This window comes from Mercenaria mercenaria, chromosome 1 (genome assembly GCF_021730395.1).
Source record: "Mercenaria mercenaria strain notata chromosome 1, MADL_Memer_1, whole genome shotgun sequence".
NCBI classification, from domain to species: domain Eukaryota; kingdom Metazoa; phylum Mollusca; class Bivalvia; order Venerida; family Veneridae; genus Mercenaria; species Mercenaria mercenaria.
Genome location: NC_069361.1, coordinates 88,781,133 through 88,808,321, shown reverse-complemented (window position 1 = coordinate 88,808,321; position 27,189 = coordinate 88,781,133). Strand labels below are relative to the sequence as shown.

Here is a 27,189-nt window from a genome sequence, read left to right as displayed (position 1 = left end):
CATGTCATTTCCTCCGAAGGTTGCATAGAACAGGGAAAGCTCAAGCTTGCTAATGGGAATTCAGTTCCAGTAGTTACTAGTAGTTGTACTACTGAATCCTTAGAAGTGAAAGGCAGCTAGATTTTAAGCAGGGTTATGTCGAGACTAAGAAGTTTAAAACTTAGAGACCCCGAGTAAATTTAGCAGTTTTTAGAAAGAAGTTTGTCAAAGAAGATTAAATGTTGAAGAAAAACTGTGTGATGATAACAATAGATGGACGTGCAAGATTAGTACCTATGACAAAAATAAGACACACCATACTTTAAGGGTGAAATAGAGGCCATGATTTTAAAAGATAGAAAAAGTGGAAACTCCACAGGTCGCTCAACACGACAAAAACGAAAATGTTGCAGGCTCGGTTTGATTGAGCCTGTTCGTGGACGCTAGTGATTTGTGGTTTGGCTTAGGCAACATTAGTGGCGTGCTAGATAAACCAGATGAATAATGTGTTGGTCGTGATGCTAGTAGGTTAGAAGCAACAGGCTGTAGTCACAAGGGCTCAAGCAGAGAAGGAGAAGAAGCCTACGGAACCCCTTAAAGTACCTGTATTTAAAGAAGATGGGATAACGGTTGAGTTGCTTAAGAAAGCACAGTCAAAGGATAAGTCTATGAACAGACTATGGAGATACGCCAAAGAGAGAAAGATTATGTCGACAAATGGTGGCAATAAGTACAGATACGAGACAAGTAAAGACGTACTGTACAGAATAGTTGAGACAGTGAAGGGCGATATGAGAGCATAACCCAAGTAGATAGTGGTCCCGAAGATATATCAGAAACGAGTAATGCCCTTAGCACATGAACCTATAGTGGGTGGACATCTGTCCGTTCGCAAGGCTGTAGACAGAATACAGACAAGCTTTCATTGGCCAGGACTATCAAGCGACGTCCCAGGTTTTGTCGTTCATGCGATATTTGCCAGAAAACAGTACCAATAGTAGAGTTCAAAAGGTACCTCTCGGAGAGATGCCATAGGTACTGATCTTGTACGTCCATCTATAAAAAATTGCTATCATCTAGGCAGTGTAGCTAAAAGTACAAACTTCATGTAGGAACTATCTATTTTAGATATATGTGTAGTTAACTGCATCAAAGTACGTAGACTGTAAAAGTTTTAAAATATCTTTTTCTGAAAAAGAGTTATTTGAGCTGAAAAAAATGATCCCGGGTAAAATATTTGGAAAAAAATGGAGACAACTCCACTAAGACTTTATGGTAGGCTTAGGTGGCTATTGACCTAGAACCTCATGTACTTTTTACCTCTAGGCAGGGAAAAAGCATGCATAATTGCCACATGGATTAGCAATCTGAATAGAAAACAATGTAAAGATCAAATAAGTTAATGCCCTGGAGAAAGTGTGACATTTTCTGTGATGAAATTTGTCAACAAACATACGATTTTTTTGAAAAAGTTAAAACCCACAGAATTTCACAAGGTGAAATATGTTGGAAAGGCTACTGTGGGAAAGAGAACAATCTCTCCTACCCATATATATGCGTTAAAGTATCGGAAAAATATCTAGAAATATGAGAAAATCAAATAAATCAATATCAGGACTGTTCGATGCATGACTGTGTTATCATGCATAGCTTTTAACATAGATAGGTTACTTTTCCTTTGCACTGATATAACATGGACAGGAGTAGGATTAACAAAGGGTGATCACTCAACAATTTCACTATATAAACCTATTGTTTCCCTTTTCGTAAAGAAGGCTTAGGGTAAGTCTCTATATCATCACGCAGTTTTTCTTCAACATTTTCGATTCTCCATTGCTGTTGATTTGATTGGACCAATTTCGCCTGTGTCAGGAAGAGGAAATCGTTAAATATTAACGATAGTTGATTAGTAATGATAAATAATAATAATAATAATAATAATTTCTTTATTTTACGAAGGTTAACTTATTATTTAATGACATACGCAGATACAAATGAAATCACATATTTACAATGAGGCCTTCAACAAGGCACAAATTATTAAAATACATATTAAAACATTACGACATCAAAAAAAATCGCACGTTATCCAGAAGCAGTTGCTTAGAAAAGAGACAGAAATGTTGCGGAAGCATTGTTAGACATATTTTCTAGAGTAGGTTTCCTTCTGATATCTTAAGTGACAAAGGTAGCCAATTTGCATCGCAACTTATGGAAGAAATATGACGGCTCGTGTCCCTTAAACAATTGTTTACGACACCTTACAATCCGAAATGTAACTGCCTTTGTGAGAGAATGAATGGAATTCTCAAAAGTATGCTAAAGAAAATATGCCAGGAGAGACATAGAGACTGGGATAAATATATATCAGCCGTATTGTTCGCGTACAGAGAAAATCTACAATCCAGTACAGGATTTTCGCCATTTGATTTGTTATATGGTAGAACAGTGAGAGGTCCAATGCAGGCACTGAAGGAACTTTGGACATAAAGCGAAGTTCCAGAAACAAGGAGCACATATGAGTACGTGCTAGATCTAGGAAACAGATAAGAAGAAACGTGCAATATGGCAAGGGAGAGCCTCAGCAATGCACAAGCAGAATACAAACATCATTATGATAAAAAGGCAAGAGCAAGAAGTCTCGAGCAAGGAGATAAAGTTTTAGCTCTCCTGCCTACATCTCAAAACAAACTCATGTTGCAGCGGAAGGGTCAATTTGAAGTAGCTGAAGTTGTGAATAAGTTTGATTATAAAGTGAAATTAGGCGACAGAGTAGGTGTTTATCACATAAACCTTTTGAAGAACTACGAAGAGAGAGAAGATAAGCTCTGTGCAAGTGTAGCAGTTATAGAAGCAGAGAATGAAGTTTTAACTGTTTCTTAAATGTATGTTGTATGAAAATGTGTATACATATATATTTAATATTCATTACTACATTGTACTTGTATTTATTTTTGTCTTTGCCATAGTTTTTTGTGTTGTAAATGGCCAAAGGCAACTTGTTTGCTGATTATGCCAATAAATTGAATTGAATACATGTAAAGTGAAATTAGGCGACAGAGTAGGTGTTTATCACATAAACCTTTTGAAGAAATACGAGGAGAGAGAAGATAAGCTCTGTGCAAGTGTAGCAGTTATAGATGCAGAGAATGAAAGTGAACTGGTGTAGTTGACGATGAGAGTTTACTGAACGTAGTAAACACCAGTGGTACAGAGACGTATAGAGGTGTTTGTGTAAATGAACAGTTGTCGAAAGAGCTGAAAGCAGGACTATATGCCCTACTTGAAGAATTTAAAGATATATTGATAGATGTCAAGGTACAACTGACCTGGAAGAACATAAGATTGAATTGACTGATGAGACACCAATATGATGATTTTAACGGTTTGAACAATATTATACCAAATTCACCTGTGAAACGTCACGTGCACTGTGTCATAATATATAGTCAAAGAATTCTATGAAGTTTTCAGATTTCTTGTACAGTTTATTATGGTGGTGCGTATATCTTTATGTTCCTATAGATTTATATATTTATTTATTTATTTATTTATTATCCTCCATAGTGTGAAGACTGCATAAGCAATACTCACGCATTAAGGATATACTAGTTTTTTTGTTTTTGTTTTTTGTTATCGTTTTTGAAATCTTGATCAGTGTTTAATTTTATGCATGTCTTCTGCATCCACGTTTTACAGGTTTTTGATGAATGCGTCTACCATCACGTTGCAAATGTTTCAAGTTTTCTCACGCGAAACGTAACTTTTTTTTCTAGTCAACATAATTTGGCAAGCGCAAATCCAAACTGCGTAAACTGCTAAATAGATCGATAAATTTAATTACAACCATTAAAAAATCTTCGATATCACGTTAAGACTGTTATATTTAGCGTAACTTTTTTACTTACTCAAGACATCGGCTGGCCATTTTTGTTCTCAGGCTACTCTCTTGATTTACCAATGTATCAATGCTTGTCATTTGAAACTTAAATAGCAGTAAGGCGGGTGTCCTTTTTTGTGCAAACATATTTTCGACATGCCCAAACTGAGTATACCAAGGTTAAATGGACAAAGTGTTATGCAGGTATGTTTGTAGAAAACGAGCGTTCGGTCGTTGCCGTAAAAATTTGTTGGGTTTAACGTCGCACCGACACAATTACAGGTCATATGGCAACTTTCCAGGTTTGTTGGTGGAGGAAGATCCAATGTGCCTCTCCACGCATTATTTCATCAAAGACGCACCTAGGTAGAACCAGCGACCTTGCGCAAGCAAGCTGGATGGCTTCCTCACTTGATATACACAATTGAATCTCATTTTTGACAGAGCTTTGTGACAAAACGATTCGCCTGAAGAAGTGCTCTAAATCTAAACATCCAATTAGTATACATGAGATTTAATGAATTAAATATAAATCACTGACTAGACTTTTTTTGTACAAGTAATAAACATACTGCGTTTAGCTAATAGCTATACATGCATTGTGTCTTATTTTAAAACTATTGCATAGTACTGTTAATTGTATGTTTACATAAACTATATATGTATAGTAATTGTTTATAATTTCAAATATGAAATTCAGATCTAGTATACCTTTGAGATATGGTCTGTAGCTTTATCCGCCCATATCTTTGTATGTTCATACCCCGCACGAGGTGTTTATCTTTTAATGTGAGTAAGGCTTTATCAAGGTACAAGTTTATGCCTTAAGTTAAGTCCGAAGGAGGGTTAAGTTTGTCACGTAGGTAGATAGAGTCTTTGGTTCTTGTGAGACATATCTATGCCAAAAAAATTTTCCACAGGAAACTTTAACCAAGACTGCGTGGATGCGCAGGCTGGTCTGGATCCATGGTGGTCGCAAAGCCAATATGTTGGTTTTCTCATGGCGCAGCTTATATAACATCACACTTCTAGAATACTATAAGAGCAATAGCTTTGAAAAATTTTTTGTTAGGTTTACAGTCTTGTTACAACAAAGCCAAGGTAATGCCTCTCGAATCTCAGTTTATAAATACAAATGTACCTTTTTCAAGTTGTTAAGATAATGTTCGGTTCGCAACATCTTTTTGTACTTTTATTTATATTTTTTTTAGAAATTAAATGACCTGTATAAATGTAAATAACAGCTACATTTATTCATTCAAGTAAGTTATGCTTACCCGTCTTTTGTAATTCTATTAAGAATGGCATATGTATTTTAATACATATAGTTATTGAAAGATAACTTCGATATCACGTTAAGACTGTTACATTTATACAATACATTGTTTAACAATTTGTGAAAGTGACAGTTTTAGTAGTTCACAACAATGTACTACTTACAAACTGAAGCATAATGTAGACTGTACTAGTAACAATATTATATATTTAATAACAGGTAGAAAATGTAATATACAGTATAGTTATATATTTAATAACAGGTAGAAAATGTAATATACAGCTAGTATATTGGTGAAACTAGCCGGCAAGCTTCTCGCCGTATGAATAGCCATAGATCTGACATCCAACAATTTTGTTGATCCAGATTTTTCAGCTAATGTAGCTATTCATTTCAGTTGTACTGGCCATAGTATTTCTGATTTTAGTTTTATGCCTATTGACTGTGTTAATGATAAATAGGCTGTTGAAGGAAACGTTTTGGATGCATAAATTAGGTACTGTATATCCACAGGGCCTCAATTAAAAGACTATGAATAATATACAGTAACTCTTTTGACATTCTTGTATTATTTTCTCCAAACAATTATTTAAGCTGTTTCATACATATGTTACAAGAATTTTAGTTATTACTGGTACTTTTATATTGTTTGCTTTCATGGCAGTCCTTATCAGTAGTATTATTGAATCTTACTGATCCTGACTTGCTGTTGTAGACTATTTAACCGTTGATTTCTTTTCAATTTTTCAATTACACAGTTAAATTATATCATTATGATTTCTTTTTCATACAATAGTAATTTTATAATAGTTTAATACATTAATTTATGGTACTTATTTACTTTAATATTGTTCTTACATCTAGAAGTTCTGTTGCTGTTTTTCTGGACTATATATTATATACATGTAATTCAAATAGTGCGCCAAACGTAACGTCACACTTTGACGTTATGATGTCATATTATGTTTGTATACATTGTATGTTTGCATGAAGAGGTATATAATACGAAACGCGTTGCAAACTTTCTTTAACCATATTATGTATTATTACATACCTAAAATTATTTTCCATTGAGTTTCAATGGACCGCGATCGTGCAATATTTTTCCATATTGACGTGGAACGCTTTCATATCGGACGTGGAATGTTTTCTTAACGTTGTAATGGAAAGAATCGCGTGACGTCTATGGCGCCTACCCGCACGTTGCGACAACAAGTTGACGTCATTTTCGCGGAAAATATTAATGCGCGTCAGTTTGATTTGTTTATTACATTTTCGGAGAAATTCTTTTCGTATTTTTCATGTCTTTCGTTACAGAACGAGAATTTATTTAGACATAGATTAATTATTTGATAGTGGGTATGTAATAAAAAGGTTATCAACTTTGTATGTGGATATATGCACTCCTTCTTTCACAGATAATATTGCGCTCCTAAAGTCGCGCTGCAGAACTCGTGCATATATCCACATACAAACTTAATAACCTATAATTTTTGTGATATACACAATTATGATGAGACGTAAATAAACTATTGAACTGAATTGAATTGAATTGCTGTCTTACCAGTAAGCATATCCAAATATTTTGTTCAGTGCGTTGCATCTGCGTAATAATATTGGCAGTAGGTGCGCAAATGTTACGCGCAAATAACCAATCAGTTGTAAATCGCTCAACGCAAATAAGCAATTTGATACCTATTTTATCTTTGGACAAAATTTCAAAAGAGGGCCTTTTATACAAAATTGTTTAATGATAAAAATGGCAAAAACCAGACATGTTTGAAGGTGTGAATTGTCAGAGCCGTTCTGTTTTATGATTACATTACATTAAATAATAAAAAAGTTTATCTTGATATTTTACATACTATTTCTTTAGAAGTCGTTTTAGAGTTACTAATCGTCATCCCAGGTGTATTTTAGAAACATTTACTATAATCAACTTTTTAATGTTTTTATAGTTTAATCTTTAAAAACTGAAATAGTACCTTTCGCAAACACACAGAAAAATATCAAATCAAGTATTTTTCATAAAGCATTTTTAATTTTCCCAGTGATGTTTTTTATGTGCTTAATTTTACTTTTGTAAGACATTATAGTTCAATGTTAAATTATGCCAATTAGAAATCTAAATAGCCACATAGGGTTTTCCTTTTAACTTGACTATGAGTTTTACGCGTCTAGGCGGGATAAAATAATTTCTGTTATATTTCATCCATTGTACATCATATAGAGCTCACATTCTTGATTAGACATTTATCAGAATAATGGTCATAATAACATCTGAGCTAAGTCTGAAACTCAGTCATTTTTGATGAACAACTACTAAGTCTGAATTTAAGAACAGCCTTGTGTATACATTTCATTCCATATACTGAAACTTAGAGGTCAATTTCACATATGGGTCATGATCAGCCGGTCAATAAGTAGGTCACTGAATACAACAATAAAGATCCTGCTCACACTACAAATGCTATGTTTTTTCTCCAACATTCATGAAACCCCACCAGACTGTCTGTACAACAAAGACAGGAACAGTATCGTTATATCACCCCCTGTTCTATCAGTAGTATGCACACTGCTTTGTTTGGCGCGGAGTTTCCTTCAGCAACTTTTGTGCTTGTATACTTCAACTGCTGGATAAACTGAAACTGAAAGTAGGTGTTTTCTGATGTTACATACACAAGAATTGCTTTTTTATCACGTGCTTCAGTCACATTACCATGGTTATTAACCCTACTTTTGGGGTATTTTTGATCGTCTCGCAAAAAGTGAACGACTGGAAATGCTGATAAAAAGATGGTATACGCTGCTATTCTTATATAGAAAGTAATTTCGGAAACATTAGAGAGTTTGAGATATCAACCTTCGCCTTCCCCTTCAACGTTTCTCACATATATTTGGGCTAAAACGTCACCGATATGCGTGTATTTTATTTATATCAGACGTTGCTGCTAAAATAAAAGACAAATATCAAACAGGGAATGCCACGCACCAAAAACGCAGCCTCCTCAAAACGAAACCCACAGCACACAGACGCGTGCACCACACACACACACACACACACACACACACGCGCGCGCACGCAGCCAACACATTAAGACAAAACGAACAAACAAAGGAACACACCTACACACACACACACACAAAGCCAACACATAAGGACAAAACGAACAAACAAAGGAACACAGTGGGGCACCGCCTTGGAACGGTCAGTGGCAAAAACACCACTGGGGAGCAAAGTTTTCCATGTAATATCAAGTAGGCCTAAGACTTCTCTTTATTACTATGTGAAATAAAAAGCTTAATTTCAGGATTTCTGCTTATTAAGTTATTCGATTATCCATATGTATAATTAGACTAAATTTGATGGGAAAACACTAACAACAAGTATGAGAATAATGAAGTTTTGTATGGCTAATGATTTTAACTAGATACATTGAACTGAACCTTGAAGTATGAAGTTATCAACTGATTTTGAGAAACTTTGAGATTTTGTTCAAACTTAAACTTCTACGGCATATTTGTGTCCCCAGGCAGTATCGATTATACCAGATGGGCCTTTTTGTCATATGAAGGGAAGTTTTGAACGTCCGGAGATGTGATATCACGAAAGTCAAAACTTCAGTCTTTTTGCATCTACTCTGTCCACATACTCCGCATCAAAGACTGAAATCTGGATGGAGGCACATGGCATGACAGTCATTTTACTTGAAAAATGAATAATAACGCGCGATTTTCATTTGGTGGAACATTTTATTTTCAGTTCCAAATAAAATCAATCCGTTTCTGTCTGACACTTAATAAGACAATTGCATTTTACTTATAAACATAAAATGGTTCTAGTAAGACGGAAAATTCTTCAGAAGGATCAGACAATTTCAGATTTATGATATCATGATGCGAGAAGTTTCCTGTTAACCGTATGGGATATAGAGAATCCATCATTGGTCTTCGGTTAAGATCAGAAAATCCCAACCCGAGGGCGCACCGCTCAAGTCTTAAACGAGGCTGAGCCGAGTTTAAGACTTGAGCGGTGCGCCCGAGGGTTGGGATTTCCGATCTTCACCGAACACCAGTGATGGATTCTATTTCTCACTTACCACAACAGAAACAATAAAAATAAGCATAAAAATATGAAACTACTTAAAATGCGGGAAATAGAGAATCCATCATTGGTCTTCGGTTAAGATCAGAAAATCCCAACCCGAGGGCGCACCGCTCAAGTCTTAAACGAGGCTGAGCCGAGTTTAAGACTTGAGCGGTGCGCCCGAGGGTTGGGATTTCCGATCTTCACCGAACACCAATTATGGATTCTATTTCTCACTTACCACAACAGAAACAATAAAAACAAGCATAAAAATATGAAACTACTTAAAACGCGGGAAATTGGCGTCCGAAAGCAGAAATGACGTCGTAACATTTCAGTGACGCACAATAACAAAGCTCCGCTTTAGTTTTATCGTTTGTAGCGTAACGGTACGTTCTTATCATAAAGTAATGAATTTTGAATCGGGAAATACACTATAAGGAACGGAGAGAAAAGATAAAGGTACCTGATTTTTAATTATTTTACATAAATAATATGTATATTCAGTGCATGAAGTAGTCCGTCACAGGAGTGTGGGATAACCCATGTGAGATAAGATTTTTCAGCACTTCTAAAAATAGAGATTTTTCTGTCCGATAAGTGAGAAATTGGCGTCCGTAAGCAGAAGTGACGTCGTGACATTTCAGTGACGCACAATAACAAAGTTCCGCTTTAGTTTTATCGTTTGTAGCGTAACGGTACGTTCTTATCATAAAGTAATGAATTTTGAATCGAGAAATACACTATAAGGAATGAAGAGAAAAGATAAAGGTACCTGATTTTTAATTATTTTACATAAGAAATATGTATATTCGGTGCATGAAGTAGTCCGTCACAGGAGTGTGGGATAACCCATGTGAGATAAGATTTTCCAGCATTGCTAAAAATAGAGATTTTTCTGTCCGATAAGTGAGAAAACTCCATTCTTTACATGCACGGACCCAGGGCCTGGCAAAGGGGCATTGTGGGTCAATCCCCCCTTTGATTCTTACATTTTACAAAGAAAATCGGTCTTGAAACTCGGTGTGACCCCCCCCCCCCCCCCCCCCCCCATCTGAAATGGGTGATCCCCTCTTTAAAGATGGTATCCCTCTAACCAATATTGATCTGTACATGCTTTACTTATAAAATAGTGTATTCAAACAAATACGTGTTTATACCCATACGTTATTTTGTGCGACAATTTTCGTCGCCACCTAACATTTCTTGACTGTTTCGCTAGACAATTGGTGACTTCGCACGATTATATTGTGCTGTCTGCGAGTTTGGCATTATACAGAGTCATACAGAGTGTCATGGTGCCAAAACGTATGATATCACGAGAGTATCTTACATTTGTTTCAAATCGCTTGTTAAATGTATTCATAAATTGTGTATATTGGCTCATGTTATCAACGCGTCTTTTAAGGAATTCGAGGTACAAAGTACCAATTCAAAGTAAAAATAACCTTTAAGAAAATCTATGAAATACTAATCGCACTAATATCCATGCGATGATAATATTAATTGAAATGTTTTTATCTAATTTTCATTTTTAAAACCTCTTGTAAAAGTCCTGCCCTTTCGGACAATTGATAACAAAATGCCCGAGAAAAACGATTATAATTACTGATAAATTAAATGGGCGGATTAAAAGAAGAAAGGTTCATTCTAAAGTTTGAAATCTCAAGGAATTTTAATCGAACTTCAACTTTAAGCGCTAACTTCGCAAGAGACGTTGAAGGGGAAGGCGAAGGTTGAAATCTCAAACTCTCTAATAAGCCCCTTCTAACCTACATGTTTATTTGACCAGCAAGAAAATGGGTTTTGATTAAAAGAGAATATATCTCTGTTATATGTTGTTTTTTTTTAAATCTTTTTCAGCAAGAAACAAAAATACCAGAGCCTGCTGCAGGACGTAAGTATATTTTTTGTTTATTTTAGTTATGTAACGGCGGACAATTTCCTGGAATCTGTACAGTACAATTACTTCCCTGTTCTCCGCCAGTAACTGCCAACTTCCCCACATAAATAAGAAGTAAGGACGAATGATTTCAGATACAATGTCTTGTATCAGTCATGACGGAGAACATACGTCCTGCCAGGGGATCGAACCCACGAGCTCGCGATCCGTAGATCAGCGTTCTCCCTATTGAACTAAGCGGCTCGATGTACGTGGTTATTTTTGACAATGCACTTAATTTAATTATTATGTCTTTTTGATATTTGTATATTTCTGACAGTACCTTTACGAGTATAATTAATATATTTCTTTCGTATAAATGATGAACTTAATGCAACATGGCACCATCTTCATAAACTGTATTTACTGTTGTTTCTTGTTTTCTAATGTACATGCACATATTTGTCAAATATGTTATTATATAAGCAAAAGGATATAGAACAGACATAACTTTTCAAATAATGATATAATAGTTATATCGCCCTTGAAAGATATCAGCTAAATAAAATATTTCATAAAAAAAACGAAGTGTCAAAAGACGAAATTGTTGCAATTCGTTCACTAGAGTTTGTTTAAAGTACCCATTTATATTCAAAACTAAGTAGGAACGTCATGAATTGTTTCAATTGGAAAACAATGGGAACAAGTATTAATCATTTCCCCGATCCACTAGATTTACAAATAGACGAAGAGAATTGCATCTTTCAACAACTTATTCTTATTAACCAGTTGAAAGATTTTTCATATCCTGGTCTGCATGAACCGTTCAAAAATTTGGCCAGATGATAGTTAACTCTGCTGCACACACTTGTCGCCAAAACTACACTTAGACGCTTTGTTTTTAAGTTTCTGGGACCAAGACTATATCCCAAAACTTAACATTTAACCTGCTGACGGCAAGTGATTTTGCTTTTGCGACATGTGCAGACCAAGATCAGCCTGCACGTCCGTGCATGCTGATCTTGGTCTGCACAGGGTCTATCTTTCAATTTAGGCAGTGCCATTTATGATTCGAAGGGGTGTTCAATGAAGATTTACTGACTGAATAGCGAACAGTGCAGACCATGATCAGCCTGCACGGACCACTGTCCGCTATTCAGTCAGTAAATTTTCATTGAGTATTCCTGCACTGCCTAAACTGAAAGATAGACCAGTCTATTTTAAAAATATAGCAGGGTAAATGTTGATTTTCTTGTCAAATAATGAAAAAATAAACGTTGTTATAAATACATTCAGTACATTTTATTTCCTTTGGGCGTGTTGTGGACTATCTTTCACATTTGATTTGGAAGTAATAATGAGTAATAATGAAGTGCAGACCTGATGAAAAAAAATCATCATACAAAAATCTTACCAAGTGTGGAAAAAACAACACTTTTTTTTCAGAAGTACAGATCCGTATAGAAAACGTTGGTATATGCGGCTCGGATTTAAGTTTTTGGGAACGGGATGGAATCCCTGGTGTACTCGAAGGTGGAGCCCCCTTTGCCATCGGACACGAGGGAGCAGGTGTTGTTTCTAAACTTGGACAAGGTGTAACATCTCTGAAGATTGGTAAATATTGATTCTGTAGACTCAAAGACAAAATCTGATTGCAGTTCTTGTGTCTTGCATTGTGGTTTACATTGAATGTAAATTTAAATGAAATTCCTTCAGAACTCTTGAATAAGCCTAACACATACATGTACAAAGTAAGTTGGAAGAAATCGAGAGATCATTCGGAAAAATCTAAGGGACATGTTACAAGTTTTGCATTATGCACTTTCCTAAATTTTAACAGATCATTCTGTAAATTCCTTTACATTCCCTTCCGATAGTCGCAATGTTATTTAAGATGTCGAAAGGGAGTTGATTCAAGCAGTGTTCGATTCTCTTGGACAGCCCATTTCATGAAGTCTAACATATTTTTCTAAATTTCAATGTGGTTGGTCAACAACACGCAAGCAAGATATACCAAACATGTACTCAATTTCTCCCGTGAAATTTTATTGAAACTCAGTAGGCATTTTTGTTGATGAAGTCCAAAAAAGAATCTCTAAGTCAACCTTTTGTCTAAGTCAAAACCATAATTCTCAGAAAAATCGTTCTTCGTAGCAAAGCCTTATACGAATTAAGAGGAAGTAGTGTGGACAAGGTTCATGGATATGCTGAGGGTCAGTAGTCGCTGAGAAATGGCGTGGTTAAGAGCAGCGGATATTTATTCACTGGATTAAATCACGTGTACTGAATATAAATTACTTGAATTATGGGGTGCCCCATAGCTTTTAATTATATGGAGATATTGTTTTAAGAAATCATGTTTGTATTCTTTCAAGGCGACAAAGTTGCACTTGACCCGCTTTTCAACTGTGGACACTGTACCGATTGTAAGACTGGGCGATACAACTTATGCACAGGTGCAACTATATGCGGTTTTCCCGAGCAGTGGGGTTACATGACACGACTTTTTGTGCAAAATGCTGAACATTGTTTTCAGTAAGTAATGAGATTTTTCTACTTTATATACTACCTTACCACAAAGTTTAATAAACGACAAAAATCTTGCTTTTATTTTCCAGAGAGAATGCTATTGTTTTGCAAGTATTTTTTTTTTTTTTGGATTTAACGTTGCACCGACACATATTAAATGTTTATATGTGAATGGTGGCATATTTCTGCCACGGGATTGCGATACTTGGAAAAATACCTTGATAAAACGAAGTTTTCTGAAAAGATTATCTCAATAGTCGAAAGATTTCTAGAAATATAATTACCTCGATACAGTTTGCGTGAATGCCCGCAGCTGCCATTTATCAGCATGATAGAGCTGTTCTTCGTGACGATTTAGTAAAGGACATCGTGTCTGAAATTATTCATCTTCCACCTCTGTTTCATGTGGGAAAGTTGGCAGTTAATCCAGGAACACTCCTTAGGTTAACTGCCCGCCGCTACATAACTGAAATATTACATCATCTTTGTCTTTCTACAATGAATTTAGTAAACGCGTTGAATAATGATGATAAAAAGCCTCAGATTTAATACTCTACATAACTCGTTTAATTATTAAAGGTAGAATGCAATTTTCAACGGACTGTTATAAAATCTTCACAAATTAAAATTGACGAATATTTCTGACAGACTGGTATTTTCAGTTTTCTGAACACATTATTTTCTATTTTGATGCTATAAATTTTCCAACATGAACACTAATTAAAAACACTAGTCATTGGTGAAATAATAAAAATAGAAATAAACGACGAATAAATGTTGTCTACAGTAGGTAAGGGAAGAAGAATTTTCGATGTTGCAGCAGAAAAAGGATACTTTTTATTTGTGTCTTTCAGCAGTGTACTTATCAGACTTGTTAAAATGCTCGACAAAGACTACCTTTTTATCATCGTATTCAACTTATATAATTCTATATGAAACTAGAAATGTATGTAAAAAACACATATGTCCCCTGTGATGGCCTGTCGAAGGCAACTGGATATGTAATTTTGTGTGCTGTCACAAAACAACTTATAGCAATATTAAAATGCAGATTGAGTCATGCACTATCTGTGCTTATGTATCATATTTAAATACATCAAAAATACAAATTATTCTGGCAATAAGTATCTCTTCCTCCAACGGTTGGTCAGGGAAGAGGAGCTGGTATAAAAAATTTATTCAATCAATGAAAGATGAAAATCAAATATTGCTCGCATTAGTTTGTATCATATTTAAATACATCAAAAATACAAATTATTCTGGCAATAAGTATCTCTTCCTCCAACGGTTGGTCAGGGAAGAGGAGCTGGTATAAAAAATTTATTCAATCAATGACCGATGAAAATCTTGCCTTCCTGTGTGACAAACAGTTATGCTTCGATATGTCATACATATTCTAAACAATCAAGGACAAATATCCGACATAACACATCACATGACAAGCTAACAGATAATTCAATAAAAACATCATGTTATTTCACTGCCCATTGTTATCAGATGTTCATAACCCAGTTGAACTAAACTTAACATTTAACATAAGTAAAAGCAACTACGAACATGATGAGGAACAATTGTCTGTTAAACTATGGGATAGAACTAAAGCAAACGAATTTGTAGATAAAATTGATGTACAAAAACTGCAAAATATAAATGAAACACTTGATAATCTTACACTAAATATGAACTTTACCAAAGAGAATGTAGGCGAAATAGTCAGTGACATATCATCACTGTTTTTAAATACATCTAGCGAAACTTTTGGATATACAAAGGTAAAAAAAAAATCATACACGAGTAATTCTAATAAAACTTCTTGGTTTGGACCAAAGTGCAAGAAGGCTAGAAAAAACTTTCACACGGCAAAGTATCTTTATAGATTAAGAAAGAATAACGAAACAAAGGAGATTCTAAAACGAAACGCTAAAATTTACAAACATACATTAAACCAATTTTATAATAAAGACAAACGTTCATGCAAGTATAAATGAAATTACGGGATGTTAAAAGTAAAGACCCACGAAAATACTGGAAAATCCTAAATGGAAATCCAACACAGAAAAGTGAAGCTGACTTGTCAGATCTTTATAATTTCTTCAAAAAAGGAAATAACAGCGATGATGAAAATAATGGTACTGATGATAATAATAATAATAATAATAATAATAATAATTATTATAATATTATAGTAATGTTTAAAATGAAATAAACGAAGAAATAAATGTTCCCATTACTGAAAATGAAATAATGGCAGCAATAAAAACTTTAAAAAATAACAAAGCAAGTGGTTATGATAAAATTGTAAATGAACAAATAAAAGCATCTTTACCATTGATGAAAAATATATATGTTATATATACTCTTTAATCTAATTTATGAAACTGGAGTAATCCCAGAACTTTGGACAATAGGTATTATCAACCTAATATATAAAAATAAGGGCGACATAACAAAACCTGAAAATTATAGGCCTATAACATTGTTAAGCTGTCTAGGGAAAGTTTTTACCAGTATTTTAAATAAAAGAATAACTGACTATGTTGAATCTAATAACATTTTAAACAATATACAAGCGGGTTTTAGAAAAGGTTTCTCAACAGCAGACAATTTATTCGTCTTACACCACATTATTCAATATCTAAATAATAACAAGAGAAAATTATTCTGCTCATTTATTGACTTAAAACAGGCTTTCGACACGGTCTGGAGAAATGGTTTATTGGAAAAATTAATGAATACCAAAATCAACGGAAAGTGTCTCCAAGTCATCAGAAACATGTATAATGATATAAAATCCTGTGTTTGAGTAAATTCAAAATTTTCTAACTTTTTCTCCTGTAATATTGGAGTTCGTCAAGGGGAAAATTTATCACCTTTGCTTTTTTCACTATTTTTAAACGATCTAAAGGACTCAAAATAATAGTAATGTACGAGGAATAACAATTCAAAATGAACAAAATACAAATGAACTCTTTAATCTCTTAAAAATCTTTATTTTACTTTACGCTGATGATACAGTAATATTGGCAGAAACAGCGAATGACTTACAGGAAGCTTTAAATACTTACGAACAATACTGTGATACTTGGGAACTTAAGGTAAACACCTCAAAAACGAAAATTGTTGTTTTTGCTAAAGGCAGACAACCTATATATAATTTTACTTTTAAAAATGAAACCCTAGAGGTCGTGAATGAATATAAATATCTTCGTCTGTATTTTAATAGAAGTGGCTCTTTTCTTAGTTGTAAAAAACATATTTCAAACCAAGCAACTAGGGCTATGTATAGTCTTATTAAAAATTCCAATCGTCTTAACCTTCCAATAGATTTACAAATAGATCTCTTTAACAGAACTATCAGACATATTTTACTTTATGGAGCTGAAATATGGGGTTTTGGTAAACTAGATTTAATAGAGCGTGTACAATTAAAATTTTTAAAATATGTAGTAAAATTAAAAAGGTCTACTCCTAATTATTTTGTTTTTGGTGAAACGGGATGTATGCCATTGTCAATAGATATAGAAGAAAAAATAATTTCGTTTTGGTCAAGGCTCTGTGTAACTGAAGGTGGAGACACCCCAAACAAATTATCAACTGCAGTTCATAAAAATATTTTACAATCAACAGAAACCATACCTATTGAAATGCTTAAATAAAGTACCCATGGTTATACAATGTTCGATCTATTTTGATTAAATGCGGCCTTGATAATATATGGACAGATCAAAATTTTCCGAATGCAAAATGGTTAAAGATGACCGTTAAACAAAAACTACAGGATTTATTCTTAAATAATTGGTATTTTTTAGTTGAAAATTCAAACAATAGCACATTCTACAGAGTATTTAAGAAATCTTTTGGTATTGAACCTTATTTATCCAAACTACAACCCTCTCTATTATATAATTTAATTAAATTTAGAACAAGGAATCACCGCTTACCTATTGAAACGGGAAACTGGTCAAGAATACCAATAAATGAAAGAACTTGTAACTCATGTAGAAACAGAATTGGGGATGAATTTCATTATTTATTCGAATGCGAACAGTTCTCCGATGCCAGAAGACAATTTATCAAACCATATTTTTATCGACGTCCGAATATGTTTAAATTAGAAAAATTAATGTGTACTAGCAACAAATCAGAATTTTTGAAGCTTTGTAAGTTTGTAAAGGTTATCCTACGAATTGCTAGAAATTAGAATGTAATCTTTTCTCCATATTTACAGATTATTATTTCTATCAATATGAATTGTGCATATATCATGTGTTTAATATCAATTGTTTATAACTGATATACTGCACTTTGATGTGTTTATATATGGTAGCCTCGTAATAGATCATATTGTCTATTGTAAATTCCTCATATTTGCATGTGTGTACATGTATTGAGAGAATAAACGAGATGTTCTGTTCTGTTCTGTTCTGTTCAAAACTTGTTTACAAACATCATTACATCATTTGGATGCAGCATATAAACAGTGATAACATGCAAGGGGGTTGGGGAGGAGGAGCAACAACGTACACACTTTACATATACAGTTAGAAAAGAAAGCGGCTGTTGAAGATCAAATCTCAAAATTGTTTAAGAATGTTTTATTTCGTCAGTGGTGTAAAGATTTCCGTTTTCGCCTTAAAATCATTTCATTTTTTCAAGCCTTTAATTCTATTTATAGGGGCCTCCGTGGCCGAGTGGTTAAGGTCGCTGACTTCAAATCACTTGCCCCTCATCGATGTGGGTTCGAGCCTCACTCGGGACGTTGAATTCTTCCTGTGAGGAAGACATCCAGCTGGCTTACGGAAGGTCGGTGGTTCTACCCGGAGGGGCACCTGGGGTCTTCTTCCACCATTAAAGCTGGAAAGTCGCCATATGACCTATCATGTGTCGGTGCGACGTTAAATCCAACAAAATGAATTAATATTTTTATTTATACGCACGGGCGTATAGGCGTATGGGCAGGCACGCCCCTGATAACAGGGAAAGCCATGTTAAAACTAGATATGTGTCCATAGGACACAGGTGCCCCCACTCCTGCCACTTTAACATGGTTTAATGACTCAGGTTAAACAATTTTTAAGATGTTTGCAACACAAACTTTTAAGAACCTTATGTGTATTTTTCACTTAATTGGCCATAACTCTGGCCTAGCTGAGTGAAATTCTAAAGAGAACACTTCATAGGCTATAAAACAATCCTCTAATGTTTTATGATTCTAGGTCAAGTATATTTTAACATACATGTTTCACAAATTTTTTTTTGAGTAAGTCTGGACAAGAAGACTGGTCTTGTGTAGTGAAATAGTGACTGTAGGTAAAATATTTTCGGAGCTACGCGCGACAAAACATTAAAATGACAATTTTTTCTTAGGTCAGGGGCCATAACTCCTACAATACTGAATGAATCCGGACGCGAAACCCCAGGTGCACAACTGCACATGCTGACCAACATTCCTTTAAACATTGGTGACTCTAGGTCAAATACTTTTGGAGCTACGCGGGACACAACATTAAAATGACCAATTTTTAACTTTTGGAGCTACGCGGGACACAACATTAAAATGACCAATTTTTAACTAAGTCAGGGGCCATAACTCCTACAAGACTGAATAAATCCGGACGCGAAACCCCAGGTGCACAACTGCACATGCTGACCAACATTCCTTTAAACATTGGTGACTCTAGGTCAAATACTTTTGGAGCTACGCGGGACACAACATTAAAATGACCAATTTTTAACTAAGTCAGGGGCCATATCTCCTACAAGACTGAATAAATCCGGACGCGAAACCCCAGGTGCACAACTGCACATGCTGACCAACATTCCTGTTAAACTTTGGTGACACTAGGTCAAATACTTTTGGAGCTACGCGCGACACAACATTAAAATGACCAATTTTTTACTAAGTCAGGGGCCATAACTCCTACACGACTGAATGAATCCGGGCGCGAAACCCCAGGTGCACAACTACACATGCTGACCAACATTCCTGTAATGTTTTGTGACTCTACGTCAAATACTTTTGGAGCTAGGCGCGACATAACATTCTCGGAAGTACGGACGGACGGACGGACGGACAAGAGCAAATCTATATGCCCCCACCACTCATGCGGGGGAGGTGGTGGGGGGGGGGGCACAGAAAACACACACACAGCCACCCAGCACGCGGACGCACACATGACCAACACTCTCGCACAAAACAAACGAACAAAGGAACACAGTCGGGCACCGCCTTGGAACGGTCAGTTGCAAAACCACAACTGGGGAGCTTAAACCGGTTTAGGGGGCACTTAACCTCACTCTTACCCCCATCATATTCCAGAGTCACTGGACAGTGTAATTAAAGGTTATCTCAGCCAGGTGAAACCCTGACATACGCGATGTCAACAGAGGGCATGTTATATAAAACACAAAAACGCTCTTGCACATTTATATAAAAAACAGTCCTTAAGAACGTAAAACACATGTACTCAATGCCTTTGCAGAAGACAGAGCAACAAGGAAAACACCTTTAATTAAGAGCCCGACGAAACAGGTCAGAAGTCTTAATGTAATGACGTCACTTCTTGAGGTCAATACATGATTTGGCTCCGCCAACGAATCAATGCGACTTTTTATCTTTATCATCTTTAATAATGTGATTGTGTTTTACAATAAAATACATTTTATTAATGATAATGTGCACAATACATATTCTATAAACTGATATCAGACCAGTGGAAAAAATAACAAATAAAACATTGTCTCAGATTCCCAAGCCATGTCAGTACAGAGGAAGGTGCCATGTTGGAGCCTCTAGCTGTCGCCCTACATGCATGCCGCCGTGCTGGTGTAAGTGCAAACAGCAAAGTTCTGATCACTGGGGCAGGTGCGTATATGGCAGTATTTTAGTATTGCAAAACTCTTTACCTTTATCAAATTTACGTTTCCTAGATATTAAATGATACGGATAAGTTACACTGAATTGTGTTAAGTTGAGACGTGTTGATAACGCATTTTAAAACAGGATAAAATATATATATATAAATTATTTTCACTAGATAATTGGTAGCGAAATGACAATTAATTTGAAAAAGAATGGTTTTACCATTAGGGCCAGAACTATGGAACACTGCAGCTGTCTTATGTCAGGACATTTCATGTTATTATGTCAGATCGTGATGTTAACTTTTCAAAGCAATGTCTTAACTATGTTAAAAACTACGTGATTATGTCAAAGTGTGGTGTTAATTTGTCTCGAAACAGTATATTCTTATGTTAATTTATTGACATGATAACATAGTTTTTGAACATAGTAATACACTGTTTTGACAAGTTAACATCCGCTCTGACATGGTAACATGAAATGTCCCGACATAAGACAACTGCGGCGTTCGATAAATAACGGCTTCGTTTGAAATGTGCCATATTTTTTGCGGTACATATTCATTTCTTGTCATTCTCCATATTCAGCTATGTTATTTCAGATATTTGTCATTGGTTTGATATTTGATTGATATTGTAAAACATATAACTGAACCAGTTGTTTTTTATAACCTCACTGGCTCTGACTGAGTTCGTGTGGATCCTTGAATTAGCGTGTTTTTTTCTAACCAAGTTTCCCACAGTTGTTACATCGGTTTTAACATAAAATTAAAAGCCTTATTATGGAATTTTAAGTACAATTGTTGTAGTTGTCAGTTTAATTCAGGTAAAACAAAGGAATTATATTTCCAATAAATCACCATGGAAAACTGGAAATAAAATTAAAATTTGCTATTTCAGGACCTATAGGTTTACTGGCCATGATGAGCGCTAAGGTGTTTGGTGCTTCAAGTGTTTGCATGACAGGTTTTTGTGTATTTTCTTTCAATATTTTGTTGTCACCTTAACTTGCGCATGATTAGTACAAGTAGGCGATTAGAAAAGAGAAATATTTTACATGAGAGTTCTACACAAGCGAAGGTTCGAACCCGCAGTGGTGAGGGTCAAGTGATTTGAAGTTTACCTTAACCACCTTGCCACGGATACCCATATGGTTATCTTTCTGGCAATACGTATCTCTTATATATATCTATACACATTTCAAAATACATTAAAATATATGCGGTACTTACGGAGTAATACACCGTACAAAGGAAGAACAGACGTGACGGATTGACAAAGCGACTACTATATACATTTTGTACTTTTTCTTTAGAGAGAGCGTAACAATATTTGGTAAATTAACTCGTGTTTTTATCCCTTTTTGAATTATCGCTATAAACAGAAGTGAACGAAACTCGAATTAAACTGGCAAAACAGCTGGGAGCGGATTACGTCCTGAATGTGACGTCAAAGGAACCACGTGATGTTGCAAAATCGGTTGAAGAATGTTTTGGCGAGAAGCCTAACATGGCAATAGAGTGCAGTGGAGCTCAAAGTGCCATGTGTGCAGCCATTTATGTAAGTTGTAAAACATGAGTTTGTTCCCAACTAATATCGTGACAAGGGATATTGTATCACAGTCAGACTTTTATGAGGATGCTGTGTTTAGACTTAGTAAAGTGTCTAGGCCATGGCAAAGTTCCAACAGTATTCACTAAAATCGGTTTGATTTCGTTTTTGAGAAACACCACATGTTTGCTGTTCAACCTTTCAACACTTTCCTGTTTGTGTCTCAGTGGGGCAGGTTAGCGATCCCATTATATATAGTTATCAAAGCCCGCTGCAACTGAGCATCTTTAGTATTTATATTGAATTTTAAGTAGATTTCTAATTACACATCTCATTTTACTTTTACATTGTATATAAAATATCTTAAGATATCATTTCGCATTAGATAGTTTTTATGAAACAAATCTATCAGACATGCGGGTACATTTTACAGAACTACATGGTTGATTATTCAAAATACACCTTTATTCAATCTAATTCTTTGCCGTTGATATGTCCTGTAGGCAACACGATCTGGTGGTTGTATGACACAGGTTGGCCTCGGGGACGCGAAAGTTACCGTACCACTCACTGATGCGTCATTTAGAGAAGTAGATATAACAGGAGTTAGATCAAACCTCTACTGTACTCCGCTAGCGGCAGACTTAGTAGCATCTGGTAAACTTAGTGTTTTTATATACTTTATGGTCCTTTAAAATTACGGAGTTGATTGAATACATCCGTGTTTGGGACGCTAAGGGTTGCACATTTCATTACCTACCAGGAACAGACTCGGTGATAATAGTTTGCTTGCTCGTGTGCTTCCAAAGAATCTTATAGATTTTATTGAGTTCTATTGATACAGGTAAATGACTCTAATTGCATGAATCAGTTGCAATATTTATGCATTTATAAAATATATGAACATTTAAGCCGATCTAAGAGTGCAATTACCATGATTGAGAATATCATTTTGGACTCTCGCTTATTCAAGTTATTGTAAAGTAATTTTTATTAACCTTTAGCCTTTGCGACCAGTACATACCAAGTTCGCTATTCAGTCAGTAGATTTTCAGTGAAAGCCCCTTTGAATAATAAATGGTACTACCCAAAGTGAATGATGTACCAGATCATTTTAGAAATATAGCAGGGTAAAAGTTAATAACAGAAAATGAGACTCATATTAACAAAATAAGTGGACATTAGATCTACTATCGATCATTACACAATTTTACTCAAAATCATATGTGTGACTGTAGATATTACAACCACAAAACATAGATTAACATTTCTTAATAACTCGTATCAAATAAATACCTGTAGTTTCTTTTCAGGTCGTATTGACGTCAAGCCTCTCGTCACTCATAGATATGAGTTAGAAAACGTCGCTGAAGCTTTTAAAAGAGCACATTTACGTAAAGGTGGAAAGGTCATGGTCAGATGCAGCAAGGACTAAATGTATATATCCCTGGGCATCCTCAGCACATAACAACAAAGAGTCTTTTCCTTACTTTATTATATTTTAGATAAAGTAAGGTTTCTGAAGCTTCAGATATCAATTAAATGTATGTTCAATTTGAAAACAATGGTGTGTATGTGTATGGTGTATGTTAGAAATGGTGTTTTGTGTTGAAGGCCGCGAACGAGAAAGACTTCGTCATAAAAGTACATGTGTATATACAATTTTATTATTTTTTTCTCAGATTTGACTTGCACTGAAATGGCCTGCACTGAAACATTGTAATTTGTCTACTTTAACACGAAATATTGCTTTTGTATTGTATATTCACTCGCTTGAAACAATATAAACTAGTATTTAAACCTTCGGCTTTTGTCTTGTTTATCCAAAGAATGTGTTTCACGTCAGGAGTTACAAAATAATTAAGCTTATTCTTATTTGTAAGGTCATTAAAGCCCTGCTCTGCGGCTATTCAAATTCCTTTGTGTGTATGCAACCCATGATTACAATAGGTAACAGTTAACGGCCACGTGCCACACTTTAGCACGCAAAACCACAGATATTTCATATAGAATTTTATATAAAATAGACTATTTTAACAGGCGTCACTGTACATAGTCAGGATTTTCATGCTTTTTCAGTGACAATTCAAGGTTTAAAGGTAGGACGGGAGCAGGGCTTTAACAAATGTTTTAAGTGTATGTGGCCTAAGGAGCGCCTTTGGTCGCAAGTCATCTTGACCACCGAGTTACTTTTAAATAAATAAATAAATAAATAAATAACCACATATCGAATTACGGCAAAATGTTTACGTTTACACAATCCATTTCAGTGACATTGGCCTTTAATCTGCTATCCGTAAAAAGCAACAGGATCTGATCTTATGAAGCGGAAAGCCCTGGGTCAAAACCTCAGACTGATCGGAATACGCTTACATTATCCTTGACCTTTGACCTACTGAAATCTGATGGCCTGACCTCCAAGCATTCATTCAGAAAGAGATGAGTCTTGCACTTCCTATTCAACCGCTGATCACTGTATCTAATTTAAATAAATGAGAACTTATAATCTAGCCGGGTATGTTAAAATAAATGGCTGTACATTTATATTTATTCACGAGATTTTTTTCTCACCCGCGGAATGATTCCACTTCTTGTTATAATATAACTGTATTTATCTACATTAATGTCATTTCGCTGGGCCAAAGTTTTGTCTTAAATTAAAAAAAAATGGCACAAAAAGGGAGATTATTTTCTGACTATTTTTAGATTTATAACTTTAAAGTTTATCACTGCCTTTCTTCGTGTTTAAACTTAAAAAAACATATTCATTCAATGACTCCAGTTTGACATCTGAAACGCCGTACACTCACAGTTTCGAAGTTCTGCTGAAGTTCAACTGGACTATTTTAAATAAAATGGTAACAAATTTTTTAGATCTATAAATTACAAACGTGAAACTGTTTTTGACTATTAATCGAGAAATAATACCTCTCGATCTGTAATGGATAAATTGGGTGAATATGATGAATTTTTTTTCTCAAACTTGTTTAACAGATACCAATTTTTTATTGTTTTTATGAAACACGGGGAATGTTTTTTACAACGCTATGTATGAACCTTCAAAGGAGTTGATTTTGTATATTTCTGTATGTATATTTTTTGGAGAGCTTTATGATTAGCATCTTTTTCTAAGTTAAAATGACTAGCGATTACAAGAAAAGTTATATTTGTTGATCTGTTCCGTATGGAATTCCATAAACGACAGCGTCCTGCCTACTGCCTACCGCTTATTGCCTACTGCTTACTGCCTACTGCCTACTGCTTACTGCTTACTGCCTACTGCTTACTGCGCACTTTGAATATTTTGTAGAAAATATAGAATTATACAGGAAAAACTTTAAAAATCTTCTTCTCTGAAACCATAAGGCCCAGAGCTTAGATATTTTGCAGTATAACCTAGTTGTCCTATACCAAAATTGTTCAAATTATTATCCTTGGGTAAAAAGAGGCCCCGCCCCGGGGGTCCAAAGTTTTACATAGACTTATATAGGAAAAAAACTTTCAAAAGATTTTTTGTTTGAAAGATCAAGGCCTAGGCCTTTGAAATTTGGCATGTAGTATTGCCTAGTAGTCCTCTAACAATATTGTTCAAATTATGCCCCTTTGGGTGAATAGAGGCCGCGCCCCGGGGTCACTTGTTTTACATAAAGCAAAAGGCCCTTATAACTCGGCAATGCTTGAGCATAGGACTCACAAACTAATAGAGAGGTTGGACCTGAATAAGGTCCTTGAATAGACCAAAATTGTCCAAATTGGCCTTGTCCGCTCTCTAACTCGATCACTTTTCATCGAGCGTCATGAAACTTGAAATCACAATGTTTATGTGCATTATATCTCAGGTTTAGTAATGAGCCAAACTTACAAATTATGGCCCTTGAATAATCCAGTATTGACCATTTTAGCCTCGTTATTATTGGCCGTAGTGAAAAACGGAGACAAATTTTCTGTGGTACAACATGGATGCTACTTCCAATTTCTAGATGTAATTTTACTTGTCCCTACCTGGTAAAGATTTTTGTGGACTTACACCTTTCTTTTCGTGGACTTACATTTTAGTTTTAGAATTACTTCCCTGACTGGCGTATTTTGTGACAGCTAGGCAATCTTGTTACTAGTTGTTTGCTAATGTTACTCATGACTTATAAATAAATTATTTCTTAAAAGATATTATTTTTCATTTAATTAAGTAAAATCCCTAGAAAAATATGTTATTGACATATATTTAGCCCACCATCATCAGTTGGTGGGCTATTCAAATGACCCTGCGTTCGTGGTCCGTCCGACCGTTAACAATTTCTCGTTATCGCATCTCCTCAGAAACTACTACTGGGGGGATTTTGACCAAACTTTGTCAGAATGATGTATTGGTACCCTAGTTGTGTCCTCCTGAAAATCAGACTGGTTCAACAATTTTAATGAGTTATAGCCCATTGTTTATTTTGATTTCTAATATAATTTTATATCCAGTGGCCCTCCAAGTAGTTAACTGGTTTTTATGGCCTTACCTGGAGAAGGGTCATAAAGTCTGCAGACACTAATGAGATAATAATTCAAGTTGTTCATTATTTTCCTATTACACCTCAGCAGTGAATGGACCACCCTAGTAGTACTCAACTTCAGGGTTTAATTATTAGTTATAATATAAGTAATTATATGTGCATTCTTTGTTTACATAATAAGAAAAAAAATAGTAATTGCATATAATTCATTAATGGTGCCATCTCTCTTGTTTAGGGTATAGGTTTAATTATTAGTTATAATATAAGGATTTTGAGCTAGTCTTGAAATTTGGAACATTCAAAAATGACTCAATGGTGGGCGCCAAGATCACTCTGTGATCTCTTGTTTGTGTTTTATAATAATTGTTTACCAATATAACTTTTATGGCTATTTTATCAAAATAATTGGTAAATTGAATTTTCTGCAGTTTTCCTATAGCGTCACTTTGAAACTTCTGTCTGTATTTGAGCTTTGATGAAATATCGTAAATTATACAAAATATCAAAAGCTGGACGGGAAAAGTTGTTAAAAATTGCAAAACAGTGTGAAACAATCCCGTACTTTAAGAAAATACCGTCCAAGTAGAATATCACTATTATCGTTCTAATACCTTAAAAGAAATTAATTCTGACTTTTGAAAATAT

The 27,189-nt window shown here is 35.0% G+C and overlaps 1 protein-coding gene across 1 annotated transcript in view; it reads left to right on the top strand.

The window, feature by feature from the left end:
• The window catches only part of LOC123531232 (sorbitol dehydrogenase-like), a 30,154-nt gene extending 6,305 nt beyond the window's left edge, over positions 1–23,849 (top strand). The window contains exons 2-9 of the mRNA XM_053516655.1: positions 11,086–11,119; positions 12,551–12,718; positions 13,480–13,639; positions 20,380–20,498; positions 21,395–21,460; positions 21,879–22,054; positions 22,549–22,702; positions 23,359–23,849. Of these exons, the coding sequence (XP_053372630.1) occupies positions 11,086–11,119; positions 12,551–12,718; positions 13,480–13,639; positions 20,380–20,498; positions 21,395–21,460; positions 21,879–22,054; positions 22,549–22,702; positions 23,359–23,480 (999 nt within the window). The 3' untranslated portion in view covers positions 23,481–23,849. The remainder of the gene's footprint in view (positions 1–11,085; positions 11,120–12,550; positions 12,719–13,479; positions 13,640–20,379; positions 20,499–21,394; positions 21,461–21,878; positions 22,055–22,548; positions 22,703–23,358) is intronic.
• Positions 23,850–27,189: the final 3,340 nt, after the last annotated feature.